The 14831-nt window shown below is 38.9% G+C and overlaps 2 protein-coding genes across 6 annotated transcripts in view; one reads left to right on the top strand and one right to left on the bottom strand.

Moving 5' to 3' along the window:
• Positions 1-14254, top strand: part of ZHX3 (zinc fingers and homeoboxes 3) — a 229786-nt gene extending 215532 nt beyond the window's left edge. For all 3 annotated transcript variants that reach the window (XM_043990117.1, XM_043990118.1, XM_043990116.1), the window contains one exon: positions 7052-14254. In XM_043990117.1, the coding sequence (XP_043846052.1) occupies positions 7052-7062 (11 nt within the window). In that variant the 3' untranslated portion in view covers positions 7063-14254. The remainder of the gene's footprint in view (positions 1-7051) is intronic.
• PLCG1 (phospholipase C gamma 1) overlaps positions 1-14831 on the bottom strand; it is a 90558-nt gene that overhangs the window by 2904 nt on the left and 72823 nt on the right. The window contains exons 33-34 of one of the 3 annotated variants that reach the window (XM_043990112.1): positions 4328-4464; positions 3595-3986 (exon numbers count right to left, since the gene is read on the bottom strand). In XM_043990112.1, the coding sequence (XP_043846047.1) occupies positions 4375-4464 (90 nt within the window). In that variant the 3' untranslated portion in view covers positions 3595-3986; positions 4328-4374. Of the gene's footprint in view, positions 1-3590; positions 4465-14831 lie in introns of those variants that run through there. The other 2 variants (XM_043990114.1, XM_043990113.1) reach the window with 2 other exon arrangements.

The raw sequence follows: 14831 nt of genomic DNA on the forward strand, positions 1-14831 counted from the left end.
CTCCCTGGCCAACCACTTAGCCCTCTCACCAGACCATGAGCTTAGTTCTAGACAACACTGGCGCTGCAGCTGATTCAGAGGCTCTGGGGGTCTCTTTCTCTGGCGAGGCCTGCCTGGGACTAAATCTGTGTCAGCATGACTGTGGGGTTGGGTTCCACTCCTGCCCTTCACAGCAGCCCCCTCCTGCAGACCTTCTAAGCCATCTTTGGCTGGAAAATTATCTCAGCCATTCTTTTGCAGGTTTTGCTGCTCCAAGAATTGTCCTATGTCATTATTTGAAGGTTTTTTGGGAGTGATTGTGTTGTGAGTTCCGAGAGCTTACTGCCTTTCCTCTGCCATCTTGACTCTGCCCCGGAAATCTCCAGTTTTCCTCTTTAAAGAATTACACCTGTCATACACAATATGATTAGAATAAAATAGCCTTTTATTGGGACGCTTAGAGAAAGTGACCAAGGGGGAAGTCAAAGACTTCACCCCAAGGGAAGAGGAGGTGGCTTATAGATATGATTCTCTGAGATAGCTTTTCTCCTCCACCCAGAGGGAGGCCACGGGGCAGCTGGGTGGTGCTGTGAATAAAGCACCAGCCCTGGATTCAGGAGGACCTAAGTTCAAATCTGGCCTCAGACACTTGACACTTACTAGCTGTGTGACCCTGGGCAAGTCACTTAACCCTCATTGCCCTGCCCCCCCCTCAGAGGGAGGCCAAAGTCTTTATATAAAGAGGACAGATGGGGGAGGGAATGGATGGGGTGACCCCTGACTATGGAAAGTTCCCTTTGGGGTTGGGAAATCTTGAATGAGGTGGTGGTCCTGACTTCTGAAGTTATCCCTGTCCCCTGGTGCAGATCATTAATTCTATTGAGAAGTTTGGTAGAAGCCTAGTAAAATTTTGAGATTAGCTGTGAATTTGTTATCTGTGTTTTCTCTCTATGTACCATTACCACATGGATAATTTTGTGTTGCATATTTTCCTCCTGCTATTGATCTTAATGCTATGTTCTCTCAAAAATTCAATCAGAGAACATTTGTTAAATGCCTTTCACATGCAATGCGCCTAGTGTGCTAGGAAAATGACAGAGACAGAGAACAACATACTTTCATTTGGAGGAATCAGAGAAAGCTTCAAGTAAGAAATGGCCCCTGAGCTGAAAAGAAAGATTAGGATTTTAAGTGCCTTCTAAGAAGACAAGGCAATGAGAGATTGCCTTCCAGGTGTGGGGAATGCATGTTCTTGGAAGAAGGAAATAATGTGCCAAAACCTCAGAGTAGCATGGGCTTTTACCAACCAAAATTATTTTTTCTTCATAGGTAAGAGTTGATAATATGAAGTTGTGATATTTGGCCTTATTTTTAGGCTTGGATTTACAAGGCAAGCCATATGTAGAGGTTGACTATTTCTTCCTATACCAAGGGATCTTTAACCTTGAACTTGGTTTTTAAAAATATTATTGTAACTATATTTTAATATAATTTGTTTCTTTTGAAATCTTTTGTATTTATTTTATGCATTTATAGGTATTATTCTGAGGAGGGAGACATGGGCTTTTAACAAAATGCCAAAACAGACCTTGCAATACAAAACATAAAAAAACCCAAAAAAACCTGTCTTAGATAAACTGTGAGTATCGGTAGGGAGGGAGGGAACAAAGGAAGGAAGAAAGGGAGGGAGGGAGGATTGTAGAGATGGATTTAATTGATCAAATTGATTGTGAGACATCCCAAAAGAATTACAAGTCTCATTGACTCCGTTTCCCAAGTTTTATTAAAATACTTGAGGCCACAGGGAGACACCAAGGAGATAAGTGTCTCAATTTGGGAGATGGAAATGGTTATATTTATAGGGAGAAAAAGTAGGTTATCTCCTCATTATCCTGATATTCTCCTTAAGGCGGTACATGGGAGGTTATATCCTAATTTGGACTTCCTGAGGTCCTAAGACAACCCTCAAAGCGGGTACCTTTTTAATTGGAGGTGTGTTTTGGGGGTTTACACATCATAAGATGAACCTAAGGATACATTTGGCCTTTTCTGCACATGTTCCTAAAGACATGCTTAAACTTGTCAGACCCAGAAGGTCTCTGTGTTTTTGATATCTCTTAAGATCTGGTTTCTAGGTGTCCTGTCATCTAGGAATATTAATGGCTATTAATGGTTAATGGTCCCTAGTTACAGTCTGTTGATGGTGAGGGTTGATAGGGATAAACCTTTTTGGTTACTGTAAGAACACAAACCTTAGTTTCTCTGTTAACCCTTTTAGGTACTATTAATAAGGACTCAAGCCTCAGGTGATCTGTTAACCCCTTTTTGCTTCCTCCATGAGAAGGAAGGAAAGAAGGAAGGAAGATGATAACAATTCCACTTTACAAGTTTATATACCTCTTCCCTCTCACTCAATTTAGCTAACTTTGCTATGTGATCTTATTTGGTTTTCTTTGCCTGGGAATAAGAGAAAACCAACTTGATTCAACTGCAATTATTCTTAAAGTCTGAAACCTTTGTATTCTTTGTTCTTTCAGACAATGAAATGGCCCTAGATCCTTGGTTACCCAACAAGCATTCATTAAGCATCAGCACTGTTCCAGGAACTAGGCTAGCTGCTGGGAATACAGACAAAAATTAATCCACTTCTGAGCTTAAGGTGCTCCCATTCTTTGTACTTTAAGTGATCTTCTTTGAGGACCCTGGCGGTGCTGGTGCTGCTAGTTAGTACTTCTGTCTCTTTCAACAATTTATCTCTTGGAGAGAGAGCTATATTTTTAATCTTTGGGAAGTCTGTAAATCACTCACATCTACTATTAATTCAGCATGTACCTTCTTATCCAGAAAACAGAAAAGATTGACTTGACTGCTCTCACTCCCCAGGAAATCTTGGTTTTCTTTTATCGAATCAAGAAAGTTTCCTTAACAATACTCCCTGTTCCCATTTGATAAACTCAGCTTTGTCATAACTTGTTTTACATAGAATATAAGATCATCCTTTAGGTGTAAGTAGAGAAGAAAGTACAGTAGAAAGATCAGTGGCTTTAGAGTCAGAGGAGTCAAGGTTCAAATTGCACCTCTGATGTTTACTACTTGTGTGACTTTGGGCAATTTATTTAACTTCTCAGGAGGGCAGCAGGCACTGTAGTGCACAAACTACAGGGCCTGGAGTCAGGGAGACTCGTCTTTCTGAGTTCAAATCTGGCCTCAGACACTCACTAGTTGTGTGAACCTGGATAAGTCACTTAACTTTGTTTGTCTCAGCTTCCTCGTCTGTATAATGAGCTGGAGATGGAAATGGCAAACCACTCCAGTACCCTTGCCAAGAAAACCCCAAATGAGGTCATGAAGAGAAGGACACAACTGAAAAATGACTGAACAAACACAACTCCTCTGGGACTTAGAGTTCTCATCTATAAAATGAAGGGGTTGGATTAGGTGACCTATAAGGTCATTTCTAGCTCTAAGTCTATATAATCCTATGAATAATAGCTAACAATTATATAGGTTTTAAAGTTTGCAAAACACTTTACATATATTATCTCATTTAATCTTCACAAAGACCCTATGAGGTACATGCTATTTTTAATCTCTATTTTATGGGGATAAATAAGGAAACTGAGGTGGAGAAAGATTAATTGACTTGATCAGGGTCAAAGAACAAGTAAATATCATAGGAGGAATTCAAACCCAGGTCTTGCTGATTCTTCTGTGTATCATTTCACTAGACTTGATGGCCTATGAGCCTATCAATTACCCAAAGGCTTTTTTTTCCCCATGATCTGCTTAAGTCTTAAAATGGATCAAATGGCTTCCACCCTTTTTCTTTTTTTAAGTAAATATTTTATTGGTGCTTTTTTCCTTTCTTACATCACTGGCATTTCCCAATGGCTGCTGCTTTGACAGAACCCTTCCTTGTGACAAACAAGTCACTTCTGGGTCACTTGACACAAATGGCAAACTAGACATTTTCTCCAGTCTTGACAAGTCTTTGTCCAAAATAAGAACTGTAGACAAGAGATAAAGGAATTTCAGTTCCCACTAAGCTCAAGAACCCTAATGAGGTAAAAACTCAGTGAAAGTTAAGCCTTCACTCCCGATGTGCTTACTCAGCACTTACTGTTCCTTCCTCTCTGCCACCCCCCTCCCCCCAACAGTAGCACTATCTGACTCATGGACTTGCAACAGATCTCAACCTTTGCCTGCTTCTTCCCACTGCCTAGGAAAACCAAAGAGCAGTTTACTCTGGGAGGAACAGCAAGGAGGCAAAGTTGAATTCAGCAAGAGAACAGGAACAGAATGAAATAGGGCAGGACATGTGTGTGTGGCTGTGTAGTATTCTACTAACCCTGAGGGGAAGAGTCCAGCATCCATCTGGGGCCAGTTCTGTCCCCCTCAGAAGTCACTTGGGGCAGAGACTGAGGCTTGTGAAGTGTCCAAGTAGGAGGAAGCTGAGCCAGCCTTTAGATCAGCCTCTAGGGAAACCTGCATCAAAGGGAAGGAGTCAGAAAGTGATCCATAGGGGAATATAAAGAAAGAAGATTGGAATTACCAAAAATCTCAAGAGGAGGAAAACTCAATTACAGACTTTGAGCATAAGCAGGTAAACCCACAGAAAAGATATCAATAATGGAAGGGAATAGTGTCTCCAGATCACCTAAAAGAGTCCAGATATCTATGAATAAATATTGCAAGGGAAAGAAAAAGTAATCAATACATGATAAGGCAGAGGACCCTGTAGATTCCTAGGAGAGCATGAAACCACAACAGGATGTTCCTAAATGATTTAAAAAAGAAATAAAAATTGTGAAAGCACAATGCAGAGTCTGCAGAGCAGAAATAATTGATTGAATAGAAAAACTTGCCATGGTGGTAAGTCCCACCATAGAAACAAAAGAAAATGACTGAGTAGGAATGCAAATACACTAAAGTAAAACACAATCTGGAAGAAAAGAAATAAAACCATTGTTAAAAAAATATGACCTCCATGATATCATAATATTCCATATCATTCAAATACAAGTTGTTCAGCTTTCCCCAATTAATGAGCACCCACTTTACTTCCAGTTTGTTGCTACCATGGAAAGTACCATTATAAATATTTTTCTATAAATGGGGGAATTTCTGTCATTTTTCTCTGAATGTTTTAAGAGCATATGAATAAAAAGAACAAATACATTTTATTTTGCAGTGATTGTTTCACATAGTTTTTTTAATTATCCACAATTTTCAGTGGCAAATTATTAAACCAATGTTGCATTATTATGTATAGCACGAAAAGTGAACCTGTGTATTATTGGGACTCTTAGCTACAATTACATAATTATTAGCATTAGGAAGATTGCGAATAATCCCTGTGAACACTTTGCTTTTCCTAGTCAAAGTAGCATGCGTTTGTATGGCCTAAACATAATATTAATACCTGAATCATAGTCTTTTCACAAACTGTTGCTGCAGAGTAAACGATAAACAATATAAGTGTAAGAATGCAACCTTCCTAATGCTCTTAGTCACAGTAAATGCATTCCATCTTCCTATTATAGCTTGCGTTTTTGCTGTCTTTCCTTTGTGGAGTGAGTAAATGATGCTCAACAACTTTTCTAGATAGACAACCTTTTATGTAAACCTTTGATGTGGTAATAGTGAGTGTGCTTAACTGTGGTACTAATGCTGCCCCTGAATCAACATGAAAGGAATTAGTGTTAAATGATTCATTTTTTTAAAAACCTCAAGTGTAAAAACTGAAAACATGGCAGGAGGCCTTTTCTCCTTTCATCTGACAGGTTTGTTCTAAAATATTCTGAGTTCCCCATGCAACTTCAAGTCCAACTTGATCTTGGAAAAAGGTGACCTTTAAGGTCCTTTAAAGTTCAATTTTTTCTATAATTTCCTGATTGCAAGTATGAATGTTTCAGCTTTCAAGACATGAGAAAAAGAAAAGCATGTTTATTATTGAGTCTAAACTGGAAGTGTATTACCTGTGTTTGTATTGCAAGCTTTGATGTCTTCACAGCATTTACCATCTGGGAAGCAGTGTGGTATACTGGAAAGAGCACTGGCTTTGGTTCAGATCACACTGTTGCCCCTTATTGCCTGTGTGACCTTGGGCAACTGACTTAACCTCTGTGGATTTTCCTTTCTTTGTTTGCCAAATGAAGAGGTTGACCTCTGAGATCCTTTACAGGTATAGATCTATGACCTAGAGATCTGTGCCCAGTCCCTTTTTATTTATTTTTTTGCGGGGCAATGGGGGTTAAGTGACTTGCCCAGGGTCACACAGCTAGTAAGTGTCAAGTGTCCAAGGCCTGATTTGAACTCAGGTCCTCCTGAATCCAGGGCCGGTGCTTTATGCCTAGTCCTTTTGATTCTACTGTAAGCAAAAAAGTACAGTGGGATGACAAAGGATATGTGGCATTTCATGGGGGAGAGGAAGCAGAGGTGCTGCACTTTAATGGCTCAAGTTTTTTTGGTCACAGACCCCAAATGACTGCCATAGGCCAGGGTAGATAAGATAGAAAGAATGTTACTGATTGTCATTAATCACCATAAGCTGTTAAAAGGTGAGTTTTGGGAAGGCTTTTTCAGTCAAGGTCAGCAAAGAAAATATCAAGCTCTGTGTTGTTTTAAAGGCACCTGTTTATTTCACATTCAGGGCTGAAAATTGCAAAACAAAGATCAAGGCTGCAGTAAAAATCTGAGTAGAAGAATAGATTGCCTGCTTAGCTCAGAGGTGTTTGGAAGGGCCTGAGGGCAGCCATGTAAGACAGTGAATAGAGGAGGGCACAACATGACCTCTGGGTCACGGTACCTAGTCCAGGTGCCTGTGGCTGTCAGGCCAGAGGAAGCTTCTGTAGCAGTGTTCTGGCTGCCATGTTGGATTTAGCAGCTCTTCTCCCTCAGTCTGCAGTTGAGCTGAACCTGAGAGTGGATGATACGTAGCTTTAAGTAAGCCTTCAAATAGCTCTTACCTTGAGAATGTGAAATTACATTGAAGATGTTCAGACTTTCACATGTACATGTTTAAGGCATACCCTAATATAGATCTTACGGGTATTTTTTTTTCTTTTTTCAGAAGCAGATTGAACTTAAACCGACTGCTATGAAGGATCTGCCAAATGTGGGAAGATGTCAAATCGAATGGGCCGGATCTGAACCTCTGCTGCAGGGGCCAGTTACAGTGCCTGCTGCTGTGAGACTTTTAGCCAAGCACACTGGGGAGAGGCTGTTGGGGAACTCACTGGTCAGCCCAGAGCTCTTCACAGCCAATTTAGGATATGCTAAGCTGGGGAGAGCAGGGTTCGTGTCAGATTCTTCCTCCTGCAATATAGGACCTCTTCTTTGCCTTCCAGTGGATACAATATTCAGATTTCTTATTCATGTACAACAGAACCAACTTTTTAACATATACATCCGCCTATACACATTTAATAAAACATCAGATTATAAACATGTTCATTACATAGAAACTTCTGATTAGCAAAGCAGTGCATTTCCTTTTTCTCTCTCTGTTTAGTGTCTGTTCTCTGAAGGTTGATATCACTACATATACTCCTCTTAAAGTTTTTTATCAGGCTGCAGTGCATTGAATCTAGAGAGCAAGTCATCAGTACACTTACGACTTTATCTGGAATCCTTTCTATGGACCCCTTTCTGAAAATAATTCTGCTTTGTTAAGCAGTCTCTGACCAGCAAGGGTATAAGCAACACTTTTCTTGTCTAAAGTGACAGTTGAATAATAGCCATTTTTCCCCAGGTTAAAAAAACAAACAACTTTTTGGCTACTTGGTTAGTTTCCTTTTCATGAAAAATTCTAGATCAGTTATCAACTATTTTTCCATTATTGGGTTAAATGAAGAATTTGTTGATCTTGAGCCTGGTATATGTATTCAAATGCCTACTTCTTAAAGCCAGAAATGTTCCAGTATTAGATAAAAAGAGATAAAATCCGTTTAAAAAAAAAAAAAAAGGAAAGGAAAGGAAAGGAAAAAAAAAAAAAGCACAAAGCCACTATGTTCAGTACCTTTCACCTGAGGATTTCAAAGCACTTTATAAATGTTGATCTCTAAATCCTCATACAAACGGGAAGGATAAGATGTGGCAAACATAATTACCACTTTACCAGTAAGGAAGCTGAGAATGAGATTAATTGACTTAGTTATTTGAGATGGGAATAGCCCTCAATTTAAAGTCAGTGGTATAAGGCTTCCCCAAAAAATGGCAAAGCTTTTTTAGTCCTCTCTCCCAGTAAATGCACAAGATTTAAAGATTAAGGATGAAAATCATTAAGTATTTATTAATTTTGAAAACGTTCCCCTCAATTTGTAACCAAATGTGGTTTATTTAACTTTAATCTCTAACTTGTCATTTTTGCTTACCTGGAAAAGTTGGTATTTTTGGAAAATCAGGTAAAATGATACCTTTTGAAATATGAAATAATTGTCTGAATGTACCGTCCACTTTACAAAGATCCTCTCATATAAGTATCAACTTCGATGGAATAAATGGCAAGACTTGTGATCTCATTTCTCATATATCTCCCAGTACAAGAATCTTAGACAATTTTCAAGACTAACCTGTCCATGCTGATTAGGGGTAACTGAGCAATGTACACAGTTATTTCCAGAGAATCTCATAGAATGTCAGAATTAGAAGGCACCTCAGAAATCATTTAGTTCCCTTATTTTCCAGATAAGGAAATTGAAGCCCCAAGAGTTTAATTTGTCAAAAGTCACACAGCTAGCACAATGGGTCCTTGAGTCAAATTCTCTGATGCCAAGTCTAGCGGTCACTACTGCAGTCACTGTTCCATTTCCTTTGTCTTGACTTCAGATAGGCAATGATTGCTAGCTCTTTAGGGTAGAGTTAGGGAGAGCAGGTGACAGGGCTCAAGGGTATAGATTAAACTGGGACACAGAAATTCCTGAAAGATTAATGTCTTGGCCCTATGATGTGTGCTCAACTGAAGACAAGCAAGTAGAAGTTTAAAGAAAATTATGTTGGAAATTGGGTGGTATAAACTGTGGCTAACTAGCAGAAATCAAGCATTCCCTCCCCTCAACCCTCACTATCCCAAGTAAGTACTTTGAGGGCACACATAGCAAGCCACATGGTTGAATTCGCCTATAGTGGATAAAGGTGCCTTTTCTGGGGGTATGGGACATTGTATTCTGTGGTCTGAGAGAACCCTTTCTTTTGAAATCAAGGCCTTCATACTGTTTCTTCCAGAGCCTAACCCCTCTAGTTGAGAAAATGGCCTGGGAATTTTACCAAGACTTGCATTCTGTCATTATACACTCCATGTTGGACATGATATTGGTTGATTGTGTTGGCTACTATGTCAAAAGCATGAATTTGTAAGTGATAGCTTCCTCCAGAGAACAAATACATGATTTTTCCCCTCTAGTGTTTATATACAGGCAGGTTAATTTATATATGCACATTTACAGTACAAATACTTATTTGCTATTACCTTGTAAAATGTACATGATATGTGCATTTTAGTAAGTGAATACCATAGATATTAAGGAAAAAACAGCTCATGCATTGGAAATGAATGTCTTGGTATTTATTTGTACACTGAACATGACTGGGGGAGAAGCAAAGAGAAGGCCAATCTCAAAGTATCCTACTCGAGAATCACACTTCCAAAGTGACAGCTCTTGAAACACAATCACTCCCATAGTTTCTTCATGTATTAACTACAGAGTTTTACTGGAGAATGTTTTCTTGGTTCTTTTACTAGAGGTCATATTAAATGTATAATCCAAACACTGTAATGGAAAAAAAAAGCAATAGAAAATTACAGTGTTGGAGCATATTCAGGCAGAGTTCACAGAATAAACTGTGGACGTGAAAATTGGCCACTATACATAATGTAGGTCCACTTGCAGAAACAGCAGTTTAGTGGAAGACAGGATCTTTCTAATATTGTGAACTTTTTTCATATACATTAGCCCTCTCAAATGGCTATGACCTAATGGTTGCATGCTCAGCACTGAGAACCAGGGAGGAAGACTGAAAGGGAAATTCCAGGGATGCAGAAAAGACCCACGTTCTTCTCATGTCCTTGTATCTGAGTATATTTAAATATAATTTGATATTTGTTCTTGCAGAGAATTTTACAGAAGCAAGTAATGAAGGAAGTAGTTTGAGCTCAGATCCATGTATTTAAAATGGAATAAAATAAAAATATTAAATGTGTGGATGTCAGGCCCAGTGCTTTGGGTGCAAACCTCAGGAGAAACCAAAACCAAGTAGAAAAATTGGAAGAAAAAAAAAGTGAACATCTGGGTTTAATGGTCCTGCCAGCAACCATTGTGATATTCTAGGGCACATTGCCACAATTTTGTACGTAGCCAAAGTGTTGTGTTGCCTTCTAAGACAGTCTTTTGAATTGGGAGTAGGAGGAGAACTGGGAGTTGAGTTGGTCGGTATTGAGGAAAAAAGAATGTTTTATAAATTGACTAACTTTTCACTTCCTCTTCCCAGTATGCACTTGGACTTTGGAGAGTAGTAAGACTATGTACATTTATGTTTATTACCTTTTTTAAATGTTTAATTTTTTTATATGAAGATGTAGATCCAATTTTTATAGATGAAATCAGATCTGTTATGTTGAAGGAAATATGGAATAATGTGGTATGCTTTTCATATTTTTGATTACTTGTTTGAAGTTTTGATTGTAGAAAAGATCTGTGCTTTAAGAGTTCTCATTTTTAAATAGGTTTTTTAAAAATAGATTACTGAAGTCTGATCTCTTAGCACTTTGACTTTTTTTGTTAGTTGAATGCACTAATAGGTAGACTGCTTCTTTGAGTGCTGCCTCATTTCTAATACTTGATCCCCTAATTCATATACTTAGGCTCTGGTCCTGATTTATTCGTGATCTTTATTATTTGCACTGTTTGCTGAGGACAAAAGTTAGCTTATGGTATTAGAGGGGATCTTTCCTTGGTTTCAAGCATGTAGGCAGTTATTCCTACTCCCCTCTTGCCTGGGATTCTGTCATAGAAATTCAGCACATTTCTCCAGGCTGGCATCCTGGCAAGTGGTAGGCTCACTCATCGAGTGAGCAGATGGTTGCTAGCATTCCTCCTCCACTCTCCTCCAGCTTCTTAGACATGGCTCCTATTAGCTTTCTCCTCTGGGTGTCAGAATATAACCTTTTGTTATGTATGTGAATATCCTCCTTTCCTCACACATGTCCGGGACCCTATCGGCTATCATCTTTCTTCCCTCTTAATGGACCAAGAGTTTGGTTGGGGTTAGCAGACAGTATTTTATTGTCAACTCAGGCAGTCAATCCCCAAGGAATAGAAAAGAACTTAAAGAATGTTTTTATAAAGTGCTGCAAAACCCTTGACTGTACAAAAGCTGTGTTGTGAGCCAGTTGTGAGACTTCCTTAATGTATGCTTATTGAGTCCAAATTTTACTGTATGGTTGTTTTAAGTTCTGCCTGTACCATACAGAGCCTAGGATCATGTCCCTCAAATGGATGTGTGTACTGCAAATGGCTAATTAGATTTCTGTAATGCACTTGTCATGCCAGCTTATGATTTGCCCAAGCAGAAATGCAAATAATAATAAGCATTTACATGTCATTCATAATAGAAAAGAAAAAATAGTCCATCTGGGGAGACTTTCATTAAACACACTATTTTTCAAGAAACTGAAGAGAGGTGGTACCAGCCAGACTTTCATCTCTTTCACTCAAATAGCCTCCCTTCTACAGACCTCTGTTACTTTTCCAGACTGTGGTAACAAGGATAACTGGAAGCCCAGCCTCCTTTTTATTCCTCTTGAATACAGAGAACCCATTAGGAGCTTTTTAAAATTTGATAAATGAACACAAACCCAAATAAATAATATGGAGCATTTATAATATTCAGATGTGGCTGAGGACACCTGTCTATAGAAAGCTTCACTTTACTTTCAGAGAGTACACGTATTAATAACCTAGGCCTTGTCTTCCAAAAGCCACTACCACATTATACCTAATATGCCATACACCCTGTTTTCTGTAGCCCATGTGCAATTTGACACTGCATCCAGGTTGTGGAACTATCTTTAATAAACAGTGGGGAAACCTAAGATAATTGGATACATCAGGGGATTTCTTGGTTTATTTATGCAGTTATATGTATAGATAAAGCTCAGTCTTTAATTGTTAATCAGTTTCTGTTCAGATTATATCACGTCATTCTCACTGTCAGGCTAGTCATGTTAGTGGGAGGCCAAAAAAGAATCAAGCCCTAACTTTTGTTAGCATTAACACAACACTTTTAATTTTTAAATATAGGTTAATGAGCACCTGGCTAGATTATTGGTTTGTTAATTGAAAAGGGGGTCCCATGCAATGTGACCATCCTTAAACCTAGTCTCTTTTATGTAGGTTAACATAATTATTAGTTTTCTTCTGGGGATTAGAGTCATTTTCCCCCCACTTAACAATTCCACATTCCCAATGTCCTGAGTGAGCAAAGTGAATCGGTAACTGAATTTGGCTGGCACTTTTCTGTCCTCTTGGCCCAGGTACACACAGCCCCGATTGCCAAAAATAATGACCAAGTAGGAAACTGAGTGTGGTGTGGAAAGGATACCTGTTGTAAGGACTGACTTGCTGTGGATTCTTTATAACAGTACATTTTTTTGGTATGAGTGAAAAGACTTGTAGGAAAGGTCATTTTTTAAATCCAAGCTTTGTTTGGGCCTGAATATTTTATTTGCCTGGTCAAGGAAGCAAGATTAGACATTTGCATTAAAATCTTTTATAAACATAGCTATTTGGAAGGCTGCCTGCTTCCCAATGGCTTTGGTGGGATCACTCTTCTGGGAGAGGTTCAAGGGCAACCAAAGACAAGAAGTCAGAGGTTTTGTTTAATTGGTCCTTGTTTGGGTGTAGTTTTCAGAAAAGGAAAAAATGGGGGGGGGGTGAGAATCTGTGGAATAACTTGTTTTGGTTACTGCCTCGAAAGCTTTTTCATTTAACTCCTCCCCACCCCCTGCCGCCCCCAAAGAGATGAGTCAGGAAAATTCAGTGGCATAACTGGAATCAACAGGCAGAAATATAAGATAAAAGTGGTTCAAAATCACTGAATATAAAATGTGGCCTTTTTTTTCTCCAAGTCAGGTCCACATTCTGAAGTGTTAACTCTACTCACATGGTGCCTATTAACTCTATAATTTATATTCAAAAAATGCTATCATCTCTGCCTCCTGCTCATATAACACTATGCCATGTTTGCAGTCTGCTGGAAAATGGAGGCATATCCTATTATAAACAGTAGATTAGAACCAAGAAGAGTGTGGTTTTACACCCCAAATACTTAACCTGATCAGCCCAACTGTTTTCAGGTGGGAATTAAAGGGACACAGTTAATCTTTGGCACATAGTTCCTGCTTTATCCATAGGCAAGAGCTTTGTTCAGTTGTGACGGGAGGAGTGGCCTGTACCATGACTGTTATTTTAGAAAAAAAAAGGAAAACATGCCAGCACTCTCGCTCTTCCCCTGTAGATTGTTCATTGAGACTGTTACTAAGCATATCCTTTGCAAAAACCAGCATTTTTGCCAATGGCTTACAGGTAATTCCCTGAGAAGAGCCCTGCTTCTCTCTCTTTTCCTACCTACTTGTGTTCTAATTTGAGGTAAAAGCACTTTGTTCCTTATATACTGCAGGAAGAGATTTTAAGAAAGATTGTTAAACATTTTGCCATCACAAGACTGTTGCTGAGAAATAGGCTGGATTCAAAAACAGAACTCACTTCAGTGAATTCAGCAATTCAAAATGGACCTGTCTGTGGTGGTTTATCTAAAGGTAAAGAACTTGAGCTAGACTGTTGATTCTGTAAGGGGCCTATTTCACATGTAGTAGGAAATAGGACTTGCTTTAGGATTCTAGAAGGGGTAGGGGGCATGGTGGAGAAAGCAGGGGCTGACAGTGGCACATGTTAATTTAGCCTTCTGTGTGAAAATAAACTTTTTTTTTTTATGGTGGGTAAACATTTTTTAAGTTTAAAATCTGCCTTAGATTAGGGCTGTGGTTATTGCTACTGCCTGCAGTGGCTCATGTGAGTGCAAATTTACCTACAGTTAATCTCAAGGGCTAGCACTCCTTATAGAACCACTGCTCCTTCTAAGTACACTGTTGATTTCCCTAAATCTTGTATATGTGGACTTGATGTGGGGAGGGAAAAAGAAATTGTTTGTATAGTTTGAAATGGTTCTAAATGGTACTTCAGACCTTGATTATTCCTAAATAAAATACATAAAACCATTATGTCACATTCACAGATGTTTTTCTATGAAGGGAGTCCAAATTTATAGTTAAGGTGCATATTGGCAGATGATCCAACCCAAGCTACATCCACTCTGTTGAGCTGGTTTCTTTGTGTAGTTGCGACATTTGACTTCAGCCAAAGGCTTTGGAATTAGTTCTTAATAAACCAGGACAAATTGTGCCAAGCCCATTAATAGCATCATGTAACTGACACGGAATAATGGCATATAGAAGTTGAAAGGGGCCTTAATTTAGTCCAAACCACTGGCTCCATGTTACTTTTCCCAGCTGTACAGCTTTAGTAACTGCAGTCCATGCAGATTTTTGCCAGTTCCCATAGTTTAGGTGATTTTGTTTTAAATTGGGGGGGGGGGGTAGGTGTTAAAGCTAAGTTTAAACATCATCTGCTAGACAATGCATGTCTTTCCAAAGGAAAGCCTTTATTCCATCTATATCCTAATGCTCTTATGCCAAGCCGAGTTGCCTTAATCACAAACTAGACATGAAATTGCTTCTTTTGTTGAAGAAGTAGAGATAAAAGTCTTGAGTAGTACATAAGAGTCCGTTCGTCCCT

This window comes from Dromiciops gliroides, chromosome 2 (genome assembly GCF_019393635.1).
Source record: "Dromiciops gliroides isolate mDroGli1 chromosome 2, mDroGli1.pri, whole genome shotgun sequence".
In the NCBI taxonomy this organism is placed as follows: domain Eukaryota; kingdom Metazoa; phylum Chordata; class Mammalia; order Microbiotheria; family Microbiotheriidae; genus Dromiciops; species Dromiciops gliroides.